This window comes from Cetorhinus maximus, chromosome 2, assembly GCF_964194155.1.
Source record: "Cetorhinus maximus chromosome 2, sCetMax3.hap1.1, whole genome shotgun sequence".
NCBI lineage: Eukaryota > Metazoa > Chordata > Chondrichthyes > Lamniformes > Cetorhinidae > Cetorhinus > Cetorhinus maximus.
The window spans coordinates 1,141,713-1,157,322 of NC_135880.1; the positions used below are offsets into that span (position 1 = coordinate 1,141,713).

Genomic DNA, 15,610 nt, shown 5'->3' on the forward strand with positions numbered 1-15,610 from the left:
ACATAGTTACAGAATAAGGGGACACTCATTTAAAACTGAGATGTGAAGGAATTTCTTCTCTCAGAGGGTAGTAAATGTCTGGAATTCTCTACCCCAGAGAGTTGTGGAGGTTAGATAATTGAAATTATTTAAAGAGGAGGTAGATAGATTTTTGAAGTATCAGGGAGTTGTGGGTTGTGAGGAGCTGGCATGAAAGAGGAGTTGAGGCCTGGGGCAGATCAGCCATGATCTTACTGAATGGTGGGGCAGGCTTGAGGGGCTGAATAGCCTACTCCTGCTCCCATTTCTTATGTTCCTATATTCTTCAGCACTTGAGCCCCTAGCCAAGCTCTTCAGTACAGCTGCAATGCTGGCATCTACCCAACAATGTGAAATTGCCCAGGTATGTCCTGTGTACACAGAGCAGGACAAATCCAACCCAGTTAGTTATTTCCCCATCAGTCTAATCTCTATCATCAGCAAAGTGATGGAAGGTGTCGTCGACAGTGACATCAGGCGGTGCTTACTCAACAATAATCTGCACACACACATTCACTTTGGGTTCTGCCAGGGCCACTCTGCTCCTGACCTCATTACACTCATGATTCAAACGTGGACAAAAGAGCTGAACTTGAGATGAGGTGGGGGATGGCTGCCCTTGATATCAAGGCAGCATTTGACCAATTGTGGCATCAAGGAGCCTTAGCAAAACTAGAATCCAGAGAAAAAAACCTTCACTGGTTGGAGTCATACCTAGCACAAAGGAAGATGGTTTTGGTGGTTGGAGGTCAATCATGTCAGTTCCAGGACATCACTGTAGGAGTTCCTCAGAGTAGTGTCCTCAGCCCAACCATCTTCAGCTGCTTCGTCAATGAAATTCCCTCGATCATAAGGTCTGAAGTGGGGACGTTCACTGTTCAGCTCCATTCGCAACTCCTCAGGTACTGAAGCAGTCTCTGTCCATATGCAGCATGACCTGGACAACATTCAGGCTTGGGCTGATCAGACATTTGTGCTACATGAGTGCCAGGCAGTGACCGCCTCTAACAAGAGAGTATCTAACCATCTCCATTTGACATTCAATGGCATTACCATTGCTAACTCCCCTACTGTCAATAGCTTGGGGGTTACCATTGACCAGTTAGATTCTTGATGAGCAAAGGGCTAAAAGGTTATCGGGGTAGGCAGGAATGTGAAGTTGAGGTGAAAATCAGATCAGCCATGATCTTATTGAATGGTGGACCAGGCTCGTGGGGCCAAGTGACCTACTCCAGGTCCTAATTCAAATTCATATGTTCGTATATAGAGACTGAACTGGGCCAGCCATATAAACACTCTGGCCATAAGGGCAGGTCAGAGGCTGGGAATTCATGTCGAGTAACTCACCTCCTGACTCCCCAAAGCCTGTCCACCATCTACAAGGCAGAAATCAGGTGTGTTATGGAATATTCTCCACTTGCCTGGATGAGAGCCGCTCCAAGAGCACTCAAGCTGCACACCCTCCAAAGCAAAGCGGCTACCCTGATTGGCATCCCATCCATCACCTTCAACATTCACTCCCTCCACCACCGACAGAAAGTGGTAGCATTGTGTACCATTGACGAGATGCACTGCAGCAGCTCACCAAGATTTCCTCAACATTGCCTCGCAAACCCACAACCTCTACCGCCGAGAAGGACAGAGCAGCAGATGCATAGAAATACAACCGCCTGCAAATTCCCCTCCAAGTCAAACACCATCCTGAGTTGGAACAAAATCACCGTTCCTTCACTGTCGCTGGGTCAAAATCCTGGAACTCACTTGACAGCACTGTGGGTGTACCTACACCACAGGGATTGCAGTGGTTTAAGAAGGCCTTCTCAAGGGCAATTAGAGGTGGGTAGTAAATGCTGGACTAGCCAGCGATGTTCACATCTCCTGAGAGAATAAAAAAAGTGCTGTATTGTTGGATCAGATGTCAAAGCATGACTCTCTCTGTCTATTCAGGTGGACCTTATGAAACCATCAAAAACAAAAGTGGAATCCTTGGTTCCCTAGCCACTATTTATCCTTCGTGGTACAAAATTATTCTCTGTACTGTAAATCGAGCTCAGTCCTACAGGTGGTAACTAACTCTAAAGGTGGGATTGTACTGAAGTGCCACCTAGAACATTAGGCTATGCAAGCTTCAGATGTTCTGTCCCATGCACCTGACATTGTGCCCAAGAGTTGTTGCTGCTGTCCTATGTTATATAGTCCTAATGTAAAAACATCTACCAGCAAGAATGATGGACGTCGAGCACAGCTTTGGGCGGGGATGGTTGGGCTAGACTCTGATCTCCACCTGGGCAGTCCCAGAAATTAGTTACATTGCCCACTCCTTCAATATTAATCCCATTTGTCACTTAAATTTCATTAGATCATATTGCACAGAAGCAGGGATAACTTGCTCTGCTCTCTGTCTCTATTTAGAACATCTTTTTTAACATCCTTATCAATGCCCACCTTCAAATCAAGTCTCATCTCTTAACTGACAGAGACTGATCAGAGCTAACACTGAAAATCTAAACAGTGAGACTGATGGTCCTCCCTCTTCAGTTTGTTGAGTCAACTTCTTTGAAGTTGAACTTTGGTTGTCAGGGTGATGATGAATGATTTGAATTTTGTGGCAAATGCTTCCTCTGCTGCAAATGTACAGTTCTGTAGGCATCAGTTCCTTTACCTTTGGTGCCACTTACTGTCAGTTGCAGGAATTGCGCTTTATAGCTTATCGAGATTGATTATTCAAAGTCTTGGTATAAGTTCACAAAAGCCATATACTCCAGAGGCTGGAGATCTGAAATAAAAACAGCAAATGCAGGAAATACTCAGCAGAATCCAACCATCGGCCTTTGATGTTCAATGGCATTACCATCACTGAATCTCCCACTATCAACATCCTGGGGGTTATCATTGACCAGAAACTGAACAGGATTGGCCATATAAATACTGTGGCTACAAGAGCAGGTCAGAGGCTGGGAATCCTGCGACGGGTAACTCACCTCCTGACTCCCAAAGTCTGTCCACAATCGACAAGGCACAAGTCAGGTGTGTAATGGAATACTCCCTACTTGCCTGCATGAGTGCAGCTCCCACAACCATTCAGGACAAAGCAGCCCTCTTGATTGGCACCACATCCATAAAAATTCACTCCCTCCACCACCGACGCACAGTAGCAGCAGTGTGTACCATCTACAAGATGCACTGCAGGAATTCACCAAGGCTCCTTAGACAGCATCTTCCAAACTCATGACCACTACTTTCTAGAAGGACATGGGCAAACACATGGGAACATCACCACCTGGAAGTTCCCCTCCAGGTCACTCACCATCCTAACTTGGAAATATATCGCCGTTCCTTCACTGTTGCTGGCTCAAAATCCTAACAGCACTGTGGGTGTACCCACACCACATGGACTTCAGCGGTTCAAGAAGGCAGCTTACCACCACCACCTCAAGGGCAACTAGGGATGAGCAATAACACTGGCCCAGCCAGCAAAGCCCACATCCCATTAATGAAAAGAAAAAAACGCCAGGCAGTCCCTGTGAAGAAAGAAGAACGGTTAATTTATTGACCTTTCATCATCGTTCCCTCTCTGCACAGATACTGCCACACCTGAGATTTTTTTTTCAGCATTTTTAGTACATAATTACTTTGTGTACTTGCATGCTGACTTTTTGTGATTAATGTACATTTGGAACCGATCACTCATTTCTGGTCTTTAGTTGTAATGACCTTCCTTTGTCTGCTGGTAGGCTTAAAATTCAAATGATTTGTAATTTGGTAGCTGTAACTCTGAAGCATTAGTTGGTGGCCTATGTGTAACTGTGCTACATTGTCTGGGCTTGTGTTGAGCCAGGTACTTCCAGTCAGGGTCGCATTTGTGCATCCTTTATGGTCGCTGGGTCAAAGTCCTGGAACTCATTTCCTAACAACAGTGTGTGTACCAACGCCACATGGACTGAACGCAAGAAGGCAGCTCACCATCACTTTCTCAAGGGCAACTAGGGATGGGCAATAATTGCTGGCCCAGCCAGTGAAGCCCACATCCCGTGAATGAATAAAAAAAACTTGATGCAGGATTTTGACCCAGCGACAGTGAAGGAACGGCGATATATTTCTAAGTCAGGATGGCGAGTTACTTGGAGGGGAACTTGTAGTGGTGGTGTTCCCATGTATCTGCTGCCTTGTCCTTCTAGATGGTAGTAGTCATGGATTTGGAAGATGCTGTCTAAGGAGCCTTGGTGAATTCCTGCGGTGTATCTTGCAGATGGTACACACTGCTGCTACTGTGCGTCGGTGGTGGAGGGAGTGAATGTTTGTGGATGTGGTGCCAATCAAGCGGGCTGCTTTGTCCTGGACCATGTCCAGCTTCTTCAGTGTTGCAGGAGCTGCACTCATCCAGGCAAGTGGGGAGTATTCCATCACACTCCTGACTTGTGCCTTGTAGATGGGGGACAGACTTTGGGGAGTCAGGAGGTGAGTTACTCGTCGTGGGATTCCTAGCCTCTGACCTGTTCTAGTAGCCACAGGATTTATATGGCTAGTCCAGCTCAGTTTCTGGTCAATGGTAACCCCTAGGATGTTGATGGGGGATTCAATGATGGTGATGGCATTGAACATCAAGGGACGATGATTGGATTCTCTCTTGTTGGAGATGGTCATTGCCCGGCACTTGTGTGGCACGAATGTTACTTGCCACTTGTCAGCCCAAGCCTGGATGTTGTCCAGGTCTTGCTGCATTTGGACATGGACTGCTTCAGTATCTGAGGAGTTGCGAATGGTGCTGAACACTGTGCCATCATCTGTGAACATCCCCACTTCTGACCTTACTGTGGAAGGAAGGTCATTTATGAAGCAACTGAAGATGATTGGGCTGAGGACACTACCCTTAAGAACTCCTGCAGTGATGCCCTGAAGCTGAGATGACTGACCTCCAACAGCCACAACCATCTTCCTTTGTGCTAGGTATGACTACAACCAGTGGAGAGTTTCCCCCTGATTCCCATTGACTGCAGTTTTGCTAGGGCTCCTTAATGCCACACTGGGTTATATGCTGCCTTGATGTCAAGGGCAGTCACTCTCACCTCACTTCGGGAGTTCAGCTCTTTTGTCCATGTTTGAATCATGGCTGTAATGAGGTCAGGAGCTGAGTGGCCCTGGCGGAACCCAAACTGGGCATCATTGAGCAGGTTATTGCTAAACAAGTGCCGCTTGATAGCACTGTTGATGACTTCTTCCTTTACTGATGATCAGGAGTAGACTGATGGGGCAATAATTGGCTGGGTTGCATTTCTCCAGCTTTTTGTGTACAGGACATACCTGGGCAATTTTCCACATAGCCAGGTAGATGCTAGTGTTGTAGCTGTACTGGAACAGCTTGGCTATGGGTGCAGCAAGTTCTGGAGCTCAAGTCTTCAGTACTATTGCCGGAATATTGTCAGGGCCCATAGCCTTTGGAGTGTCCAGTGCCTTCAGCCGTTTCTCGATATCACGTGGAGTGAATCAAATCGGCTGAAGACTGGCATCTGTGATGCTGGGGACCTCTGGATGAGGCCATGATGGATCATCCACTCGGCACTTCTGGCTGAAGATTGTAGCAAATTCTTCAGCCTTATCTTTTGTACTGCTGTGCTGGGCTCCTCCATCATTGAGGATGAGGATATTTGTGGAGCCGCCTCCTCCAGTGAGTTGTTTAATTATCCACCACCATTGAAGACTGGATGTGGCAGGGCTGCAGAACTTAGATCTGATCCATTGGTTCTGAGATCGCTTAGCTCTGCACATCACTTGCTGCTTATGCTGTTTGGCACGCAAGTAGCCTTGTTTTATAGCTTCACCAGGTTGACACCTCATTTTTAGGTATGCCTGGTGCTGCTCCTGGCATGCCCTCCTGCACTCTTCATTGAATCAGGGATGATCCCCTGTCTTGATGGTAATGATGGTAGAGTGGGGGATATGCCAGGCCATGAGGTTACAGATTGTAATAAAAGCAAAATACTGTGGATGCTGGAAATCTGAAACAAAAACAGAAAATGCTGGAAAAACTCAGCAGGTCTAACAGAATCTGTGGAGAGAAAAAAAGTTAACATTTCGAGTCCATATGACTCTTCAGTGCTCTGAAGGAGAGTCATACGGACTTTAAACATTAACTTTTTCTTCTTTCCACAGATGCTGTTAGACCTGAGTTTTTCTAGCATTTTTTGTTTTTGTTTCAGGCTACAGATTGTGTTTGAGTACAATTCTGCTGCTGCTGATGGTCCACAGCACCTCATGGATGGCCAGTCTTAATTTGCTGGATCTGTTCGACATCTATCCCATTTAGCACAGTGGTAGTGCCACACAACACAATGAAGGGTATCCTCAATGTGAAGGTGGGACCTCATCTCCACAACAACTGTGCGGTTGTCACTCCAACCGATACTGTCATGGACAGATGCATCTGCGGCAGGCAGGTTGGTGAGGATGAAGTCAAGTAAGTTTTTCCCTCTTGCTGGTTCCCTCACCACCTGCCACAGACCCAGTCTTGCAGCTATGTCATTTAGGACTCGGCCAGCTCGGTAAGTAGTGGTGCTACCGAGCCACCCTTGGTGGTACTGGTTGGTTGGGGCAGGGAGGGGAACTAGATGGAAAATACCCATCGGCCTTTGACCCATAGATTCAAAGGTCACTGTTTAAAAATAAGAGGTTGCTGATTTAAGACCGAGATGAGGAGAAACCTTTTCTCTTGGAGGGTTGAGTGTCTTTGGAACACACTTCCTCAAAAGACGGTAGAAGCAAAGTCTTTGAATATTTTTAAGGCAGAGCTGGATAGAGTCTTGATTAACAAGGGGCTGAAAGAATATCAGGGTAGGCAGGAATGTGGGGTTGAGGTTGTATTCAGGTCAGCCATGGTCTTATTGAATGGCAGAGCAGGCTTGAGGGACCGAGTAGCCTACTCCTAATTCCTCCTATGTTCGTATATAACTAAGCCAGTTCATCACTTACCCTGAGCTCCTCCCCCTCCCACCACGCACTACAAAATCTAGTTTTAATTTGTTCCATTTTTATAACCTCCACGATGTTGGGGTGTCCAATCCATGATTTGAGCGCTTTATGAAGAATATCTTAATTTCAATTTCTAAAGCCTAAGTTTATCTTTTACTAATAATAAACAGAAAATCCTCGAAAATACTCAGCAGATCAAGCAACATTTATGGAGAGCAAAACAATTCAAATTTGAACAACAGGCTAAGGAAGCGGTTTCACGCTGCTACTATGCAGTGGCTACGTGAGTGGTATTTTCTAACATCCGGATGCCTCCCGTTGGCCCAAAAACGGATTCTGCCAATCACACTATTGAACAACGTTTTGTATGAAATTCAGTGCTGATGCGATTCTGGATACGTAGGACATATGTCCCAGCTATTGGCTGATCGAATTCAAGCAGCACGTTCCTTTGGTTATTTGTAATAGGCAGAGCACAGACTGTACTCAACCAGCCCGTGCTTGCAAAACCCGAAACAAAATGTCTAATGTTAGATCTGATTCCTCGATTGGGCAGCACTTGCTGAACAATCCTGAGTGCGCTAATACCTATGCTAACAACCAATTTAAGATAATCAGCCAAGCTCTTAATGTGGATCGCTTACGCTTGCTAGAAGCGACATACATTCATAGGAGCAGGAGTAGACCATTCAGCTCCTTGAGACAGCTGTGCCATTCAACTAGATCATGGCTGATCATCTAGCTCAATGCTGTTTTCCTGCACTACCCCCATATCCCTTGATGTCTTTAATATCTACAAATCTTATTGATCTCTGTCTTGAACATATTCGATGACACAGCCTCCACAGCCCACTGGGGTAGAGAATTCCAAAGAAGGGGGAGGCGATGGCGTAGTCGTATTGTCAATAGACTGGTAATCACGAGACCCAGGTTAACGCTCTGGGGACCTGGGTTCGAATCCCACCATGGCAGATGGTAAAATCTGAATTCAATAAATATCTGGAATTAAAAGTCTAATGATGAACATGAAACCATTGTCGGTTGTCGTAAAACCCATCTGGTTCACTAATGTCCATTAGGGAAGGAAATCTGTCACCCTTACCTGGCCTGGCCTACATGTGACTCCAGACTCTCAGCAATTTAGTTGACTCTTAAAAATGCCCTTTGAACAAGGGCAATTAGGGATGGGCAATAAATGCTAGCCAGTGATGCCCACATCCCATGAGCGAGAAAAAAAGATTCACCACCCTCTGAGTGAAGGAATTCCTCCTCATCTCAATCCTAAATCGCCTACCTCATATCCTGAGACTTTGGCCCCTGGTTCTAGACCCCATTCAGCCAGAGGGAGCATCCTTCCTGCATCTACCCTGTCAAACCCTGTTGGAATTTTGTATGTTTCAATGAGATCACCCAGCTTCTTATGAACCATAGAGAATAGAGGCCCAGCCTCCTCGATATCTCCTTGTAGGACAATCCCGCCACCCCTGGAATCAGTCTGGGGAACCTTTGTTGCACTTCCTCTGTGGCAATATAACCTTCCTTGGGTAATGACCGATGCAGTTGGTAAAGTGGAGTTATTTAAAAATCCCAGAGGGAAACTTTAAACAATTGTCATAACCTATAATTTTAAGTGTTATGATTGAGATGCAACTCTAAATTCAGGGATCACACCACCAGTTCTCGAGGTTTTACATTAAACTAAATGAAACATTTTATTAATTTACACAGTTTAAAATATATGTACACATGGCTAAAATTACTACTGTCATAACTTTTAACAAATTCCCAAACTAAACCTCCGTTAAAGCAACAGCAACCCATAGACTTAACCAGACACCAGGCAAAGCATTTTCACCATACAAATTCAAAATGAAGCCCTTTCAATTTGGTTGCTGTGGAGCCAGTTGGAGGCTTACAGCCGCCTGTTGATCTCACATTGCCTCTGCCCTGCACACCCGAAAACTACTGATGTTATACCTACCAGCCCTTTTGAATGTTACTTGTCAATGTATCAACAACTTCTGAACTAAACCTCTCTAACAATAAAATCCCTTTCATACTACCAAGTTTATTAGTAATATAAACATATTGCTTGGTAGCTGCTAGAAAGGCATCAGTTTTCACCCCGCTTCTTGAATGCTCTATTCAAAAAATGCAGGTGCACGCTCTCTGCCTTATAGACTAGCTGGCTTGAATCCAATTAAGACACACCCGCAGACTAAACCTCTAATTTAAAAGAAAAATATTTTCCAAAATATTATATCTGTTAATAACTTCATGACAGTAAGGAGACCAAAACTACTTTCAATACTCCAGGCTCTATACAATTACAACAAGACACCTTTACTCCTGTGTACTCAGGCTCTTGTGCAGCGACCCATTCCCTGCAAAAGGAACATGTTCAAGCCTTGCACCTTTTTTGATTACCTGAGAGCTTGGGGTACCTATATTTCCCCGTTGCTTTCTTCATGACAATGCTTCATTCAGCGGTGACCTACCAACCCTTTCTCCCTATGGTATAGATTGTTGGGACCATTTGAAATTTGACTTTCTTGAATTTGTCCTGATGAGTGCAAAATGAAAAACTTTGGCAAAACATCTCTTTGCAGCATTATTCCAATTTTATTCCAACTTCTATTCTCAGCCCCACAAAATCAACTTTTCTTCAGTCTATTAATGTTAAGGAGACCAAACGCAAATTGGGTGACCACTTTGTGGATCACCTCCATTCAGTCCCCAAGCTTCTACTTGCCTCTCATTTTAATTCTGCACCTTGCAGAATGCTGACCTCTCTGTCCTTGGTTTCTTGGAATATGCGGGTAAAACTCTGAATCGCCTATGCCTGCTCCAGTTCTCATGTTTTTATGTTCTTAAGGCCAATGTAATCTTGGCGAAACAACACCTCACTTTACAACCTTCCAGGTACAACATTGTGTTTAACAATTTCAGATCACAATCCCTACCCCATCCTTTTCTTTGTACGTTTCAGTTTTGCTCTTTTTTTTCCTCTTGTTTTTACTTTTGGGCAGCTGCTGTTCATCATTCTGTCATTCACACCTTATCTGGACACATTGTTTCTTTACTTGCCCTATTAGCACCCCCTTTGGCCCTGCATCACAGATCCTTTTGTCATTCAATCACCCCTGTTTTCCAGACTTAACATTGAGTTCAACAATTTCAGATCATGAACTCTCTCCTCCATCTTCACCCCTTTTTGATCCCCTTTTTTCAATATTTTTAAATTTTTATATATATATTTTTCCCCACCTATTTCTATTATTATTTTAAAAATTTATTTACACTCATTGTTTTATCCCCATCTTTTAGCCTATTTCGATCTTTTTTCCTCCCCACACTCCACCCCCACTAGGGTCATCTGTCATTTGCTCATCCTGCTTTCTACTCTTAATGTCACCATTAGCACCTCCTTTAGCCAGTATCACCGCCATTAACACCCCTTCCACCTTTTGTTTGACATCTTTTGCAATTTCTCCTTTGCCTCCACCTATCACTAGCCTTCTATCCAGCTTTATCTGTCCCACCCCCCTTAAACAGTATAAATTTCACCACATTTCAACTTCTCTTTAGTTCTGAAGAAGCCATATGGACTTGAAAAGTTATCTCTGTCTTTCTCTCCGCAGATGCTGTCAGACCAGCTGAGCTTTTCCAGCAATTTTTGTTTTTGCCTGTTTTCCATCCTATCATTACCACCCCCTTTGTTTGCTTAAAACTTATCACATTTCTATCTTATCTCAACTCTGATAGGTCATAATTCTGAAATGTTAACTCTGTTTCTACCCACAGAACTGACTGACCTGTATATTTCTGGCATTTTCTGTTTTTATTTCTCCTTTCTAATCTCCCTTCAGTCTGACTTCAAAGTTCACACCTTTGACTCTAGGGATCAGCTGTGTGGGCATGTTTCCAGTATCACAGAATCTCACAGTGCAGAAGAGGCCCTTCGGCCCATCGAGTCTGCACCGACACATGAGAAACACCTGACCTACCTGCCTAATCCCATTTCCCAGCACTTGGCCTATAGCCTTGAATGTTATGACATGCCAAGTGCTCATCCAAGGACTTTTTAAAGGATGTGAGGCAACCCGCCTCCACCACCCTCCCAGGCAGCGCATTCCAGACCGTCACCACACTCTGGGTAAAAAAGTTTTTCCTCTCATTCCCCCCCCCTAAACCTCCTGCCCCTCACTTTGAACTTATGTCTCCTCGTGACTGACCCATCAACTAAGGGGAACAGCTGGTCCCTATCCATCCTGTCCATGCCCCTCATAATTTTGTACACCTCGATCAGGTCGCCCCTCAGTCTTCTCTGCTCCAACGAAAACAACCCAAGTCTATCCAACCTCTCTACATAACTTAAATGTTTTATCCCAGGCAACATCCTGGTGAATCTCCTCTGCACCCCCTCCAGTGAAATCACATCCTTCCTATAATGTGGCCTCACCAAGGTTCTATACAACTCCAACATGACCTCCCTACTTTTGTAATCTATGCCTCGATTGATAAGGGCAAGTGTCCCAAATGCCTTTTTGACCACCCCACTAACATGCCCCTCAACCTTCAGAGATCTATGGACACACATGCCAAGGTCCCTTTGTTCCTTAGAACTTCTTAGTGTAATGCTTCCTTGTCAAATTACTCCTTCCAAAGTGTATTGCCTCACACTTTTCAGGGTTAAATTCCATCTGCCACTTATCTGCCCATTTGACCATACCGTCTATATCTTCCTGTAGCCCAAGACAGTCAACCTCACTGTTAATCATCCGGCCAATCTTTGTGTCATCCGCAAACTTACTAATCCTACCCCCCACATAATCATCTATGTCGTTTACATAAATGACAAATAATAGGGGACCCAGCACAGACCCTTTGGTGCACCACTGGACACTGGCTTCCAGTCACTAAAGCATCCTTTTGTCATCACCCTCTGTCTCCCACAACTAAGCCAATTTTGAATCCACCTTATCAAATTACCCTGTGTCCCATGTGCATTTGCCTTCTTCATAAGTCTCCCATGTGGGACCTTGTCAAAGGCTTTGCTGAAATCCAGATAAACTACATCAGCTGCACTAGCCTCATCTACACACCTCAAAAAATTCAATCAGATTTGTTAGGCATGACCTCCCTCTGACAAAGCCATGCTGACTATCCCTGATCAAACCTTGCCTCTCCAAGTGGAGATAGATTCTCTCCTTCAGAATTTTCTCCAATAGTTTCCCTACCACTGACATTTGACTCACTGGTCTGTAGTTCCCTGGCTTACCCCTACAACCCTTCTTGTATAGTGGAACCACATTAGCTGTTCTCCAGTCCTCTGACACCTCCCCCGTGGCCAGAGAGCAATTAAAAATTTGGGTCAGAGCCCCTGCGATCTCCTCCCTTGCCTCCCTCAGCAGTCTGGGACACAAATCATCCGGAGCTGGAGATTTGTTCACTTTTAAGCCTGCCAACACCTCCAATACCTTGTCACTCCCTATATCAATTTGCTCAAGAACCTCGCAGTCTCTCTCCCCGGGTTCCATACCTTCATCCTCATTCTCTTGGGTGAAGACGGATGTGAAGTATTCGTTCAACACTCTAGCGATGTCCTCTGGCTCTACCCATAGATTGCCCCCTTGGTCCCTAATGGGCCCTATTCTTTCCCTGGTTATCCTCTTCCCATTGATGTACTTATAGAATATCTTGGGATTTTCCCTGCTTTTACCAGCCAGAGCTTTCTCGTATCTTAATTGCTTTCTTAAGCTCCACCCTGCACTTTCTGTACTCCACTAATGCCTCCACTGATTTGCTTCCCTTGTGCCAGCTAAAAGCCTCTCTTTTCCCTCTCATCCTATCCTGAATATCTCTGGTCATCCATGGTTCTCTGGGCTTGTTACTCCTTCCTATCACCCTAGAGGGAACATGTTGAGCCTGTACCCTCCCCATTTCCTTTTTGAACGCCCCCCACTGCTCTTCTGTAGATTTCCCCATAAGTAGCTGTTCCCAGTCTACCTTGGCCAGGTCCTGCCTTATTTCACTAAAATCCACTCTCTCCCAATCCAACCTCCCCCAATCCAAAACACTTTTTGGAACTTGTCTATTTTTTTGTCCAAAACAAGCTTAAATTGTACCATGTTGTGGTCGCTATCACTAAAATACTCCCCCGCCACCATCTCAGCCACCTGTCCGGCTTCATTCCCCTGAATTAGGCCCAGCACTGCGCCTTCCTTTGTTGGACCCTCTATATTTTGACCTAAAATGTTCTCCTGCACACATTTCAAGAAATCCACTCCATCCAAGCGTTTAACACAATGTCTATCCCAAATAATGTTGGGAAAGTTGAAATCGCCTTATATAATTACCCTATTGTTGTTGTTTTTATACACACCTCCTCAAATTGTGCACATATTTGCTCATCAATTTCCCGCTGACCATCTGGGGGTCTATAATAAACACCTAACAATGTGGCTGCCCCTTTTTTATTCCTAAGCTCTACCTACAAAGCTTCATTCGATGCTCCCTCCAAGATATCATCTCTCCTTATTGTAGTAACTGACTCCTTAACTAATAATGCAATGCCTCCTCCTCTTCCACCCCCCTCCCCTGCCTTGCCTGAAGATTCTATATCCCGGAATGTTGAGTTGCCAATCCTGCCCTTCCCTCAACCACGTCTCTGTACTTGCCTTGTGTCGCTGTAACTGGAGCTAACGCGGTGTTGTAGGCTGCCAGCCTGAAATTTGAACTTTGTTTTCCCCCCGACCAGCTGAACGTTTTTCAAAATTTGCTATCTGCAAAGTTCAGTCCTACAGAGTGCTGCAGGGTTTGATCAGCCTATATCTCCTCTGATTTGGAATTTCCCAGTCTGGCGATGTAATTTGTTACTCCTTGCACTGAACTGGCTGCTGGACGTGTTGAACATTTCAAGACTGTATCTTTTCACGACACTGATCACTACTGGAAAGTGTGCTTATGTGGCTATTGGATTAAGACAGGCTAATGCCCTCTCAGTTGAATAATTTGCCAACATTATCCAGTCTTGCACATGAAGCATGCACTTTTGAAATGGTGTAAGATAGCCTGTGCTTTTAATGAGGAGAAGAGGAAGCATTTTATTACATCTTCACTCTTGCAACGCCATGCCTATGATCTTGCCTAGTCTCATGCCCGGAGTGTGATGTTGCAAGAGCTGCAGTAGATATAGTGGTTGTAGTAGATATTAAGCAACATTATGTAGAAATCTGAGGCAATTGGAAGAAAGGCTAGCATTGCAATTCTTGTTATTTTCCAGGACAATGAAACTGAAGATGAGGAGAAGCTGTGGAGAGAACTGATCTTGGAGAGAGTGACGAAATCAGCTGATGCTTGCCTGACTGCACTGAATGTTATGACATCACCTAACATGTCTAAAGCTGTGTATATTGATGATGTGATTGAAAGAGTGATCCAGTTCACCAAATTCCACCTGCAAAACACACTGTACCCACAGTATGACCCCGTCTACAGAATCGACCCGCACGGATCAGGTCAGCGTTAATTTTTAATATATGTACTTCAGCAAGTGCTTAGCCAAATATTAAGGGACACTCCGGAGTCTCAGGAGCTTTCCAGTTGAATAGAATTCATTAGCAACCTGAGCTTCCATTCTTCATTGATAGTGAGTTGTCACCTTTTAAAAATAAATCCGCACTTGGATTTTAAACCAAACCCCAGTGTGCGGTTAAGAATGGCTCTGATTCTAAGCTGAAGTAAAGCAGAGGTTTAGATCTACTCTGTTTTCAAAACTTCAAATGTGTAACGGTGACACTGAGGCTTACTGAAAAGACTTGCATTTTTAGAGCATCTTTCACAACCTGAGGATGTCCAAAATGCTTTACAGCCTCTTAAGCACTTTTAAAGTGTATTCATTGTTGTAGTGTAGAAATTTCAGCACCTCCAACAGTGCAGTGCTCCCTTGGCACTGCATTGAGAATTTCAACCTAGATTATATGATCAAGTCTCTTTACTGGGCCTTGAACACATCTTCTGATTTAGAGGCACAAATATTACCACTGAGCCACAGCTTAAATACTTCTGTTGACTACCTCACGAGTTGATTCATGACCTTAGGCATGTTGTAGTGTGAATATGAAAATCAAAGTTCAGTTTGCAACGTTGATGGCAGTGAGGAGGAAGTGTGGGGTGCAGAGACTGAGTGCACGTTAGTCAGATTAATGAGAAATGGCATTGGAAGCTGTGGTTTCCTGTGTACAGATGATCTACAATACTGTGACAAAACCTGTATCTCAGCTAATAACTTTACTGACATTTTGCCATTATGTGCTAAATTCCACCCATGTCATAAAATGTCATATCATCGATAATTTGTATCTGCTTATCTCACAGTGACATCTAAACACCATGAGGAGAATCGCGTTCACTCAAGTAAGTGAATGACCAGTCTCTCTGACATGCTCTCTGAAGAGAGGAAAAACACATTGTATCATTTAAACAATGCTGCATTCAGGAGGAATGGTTGTGGCCATACGTGAGCTGGGAAAATGTACTTCCCACAGGGACTTCCCACTTGTCAATTCAACTCCATTTTGTTTAAAAGATAATGGTTTCATGACCCATTTTGTGGAAACGTGAT

General features: G+C 44.5%; 1 protein-coding gene across 8 annotated transcripts in view; it reads left to right on the forward strand.

The window, feature by feature from the left end:
- Positions 1-15,610, forward strand: part of LOC144691642 (nipped-B-like protein) — a 564,605-nt gene that overhangs the window by 327,217 nt on the left and 221,778 nt on the right. For all 8 annotated transcript variants that reach the window (XM_078559979.1, XM_078559947.1, XM_078559954.1 and 5 more), the window contains 2 exons: positions 14,270-14,504; positions 15,364-15,402. In XM_078559979.1, the coding sequence (XP_078416105.1) occupies positions 14,270-14,504; positions 15,364-15,402 (274 nt within the window). The remainder of the gene's footprint in view (positions 1-14,269; positions 14,505-15,363; positions 15,403-15,610) is intronic.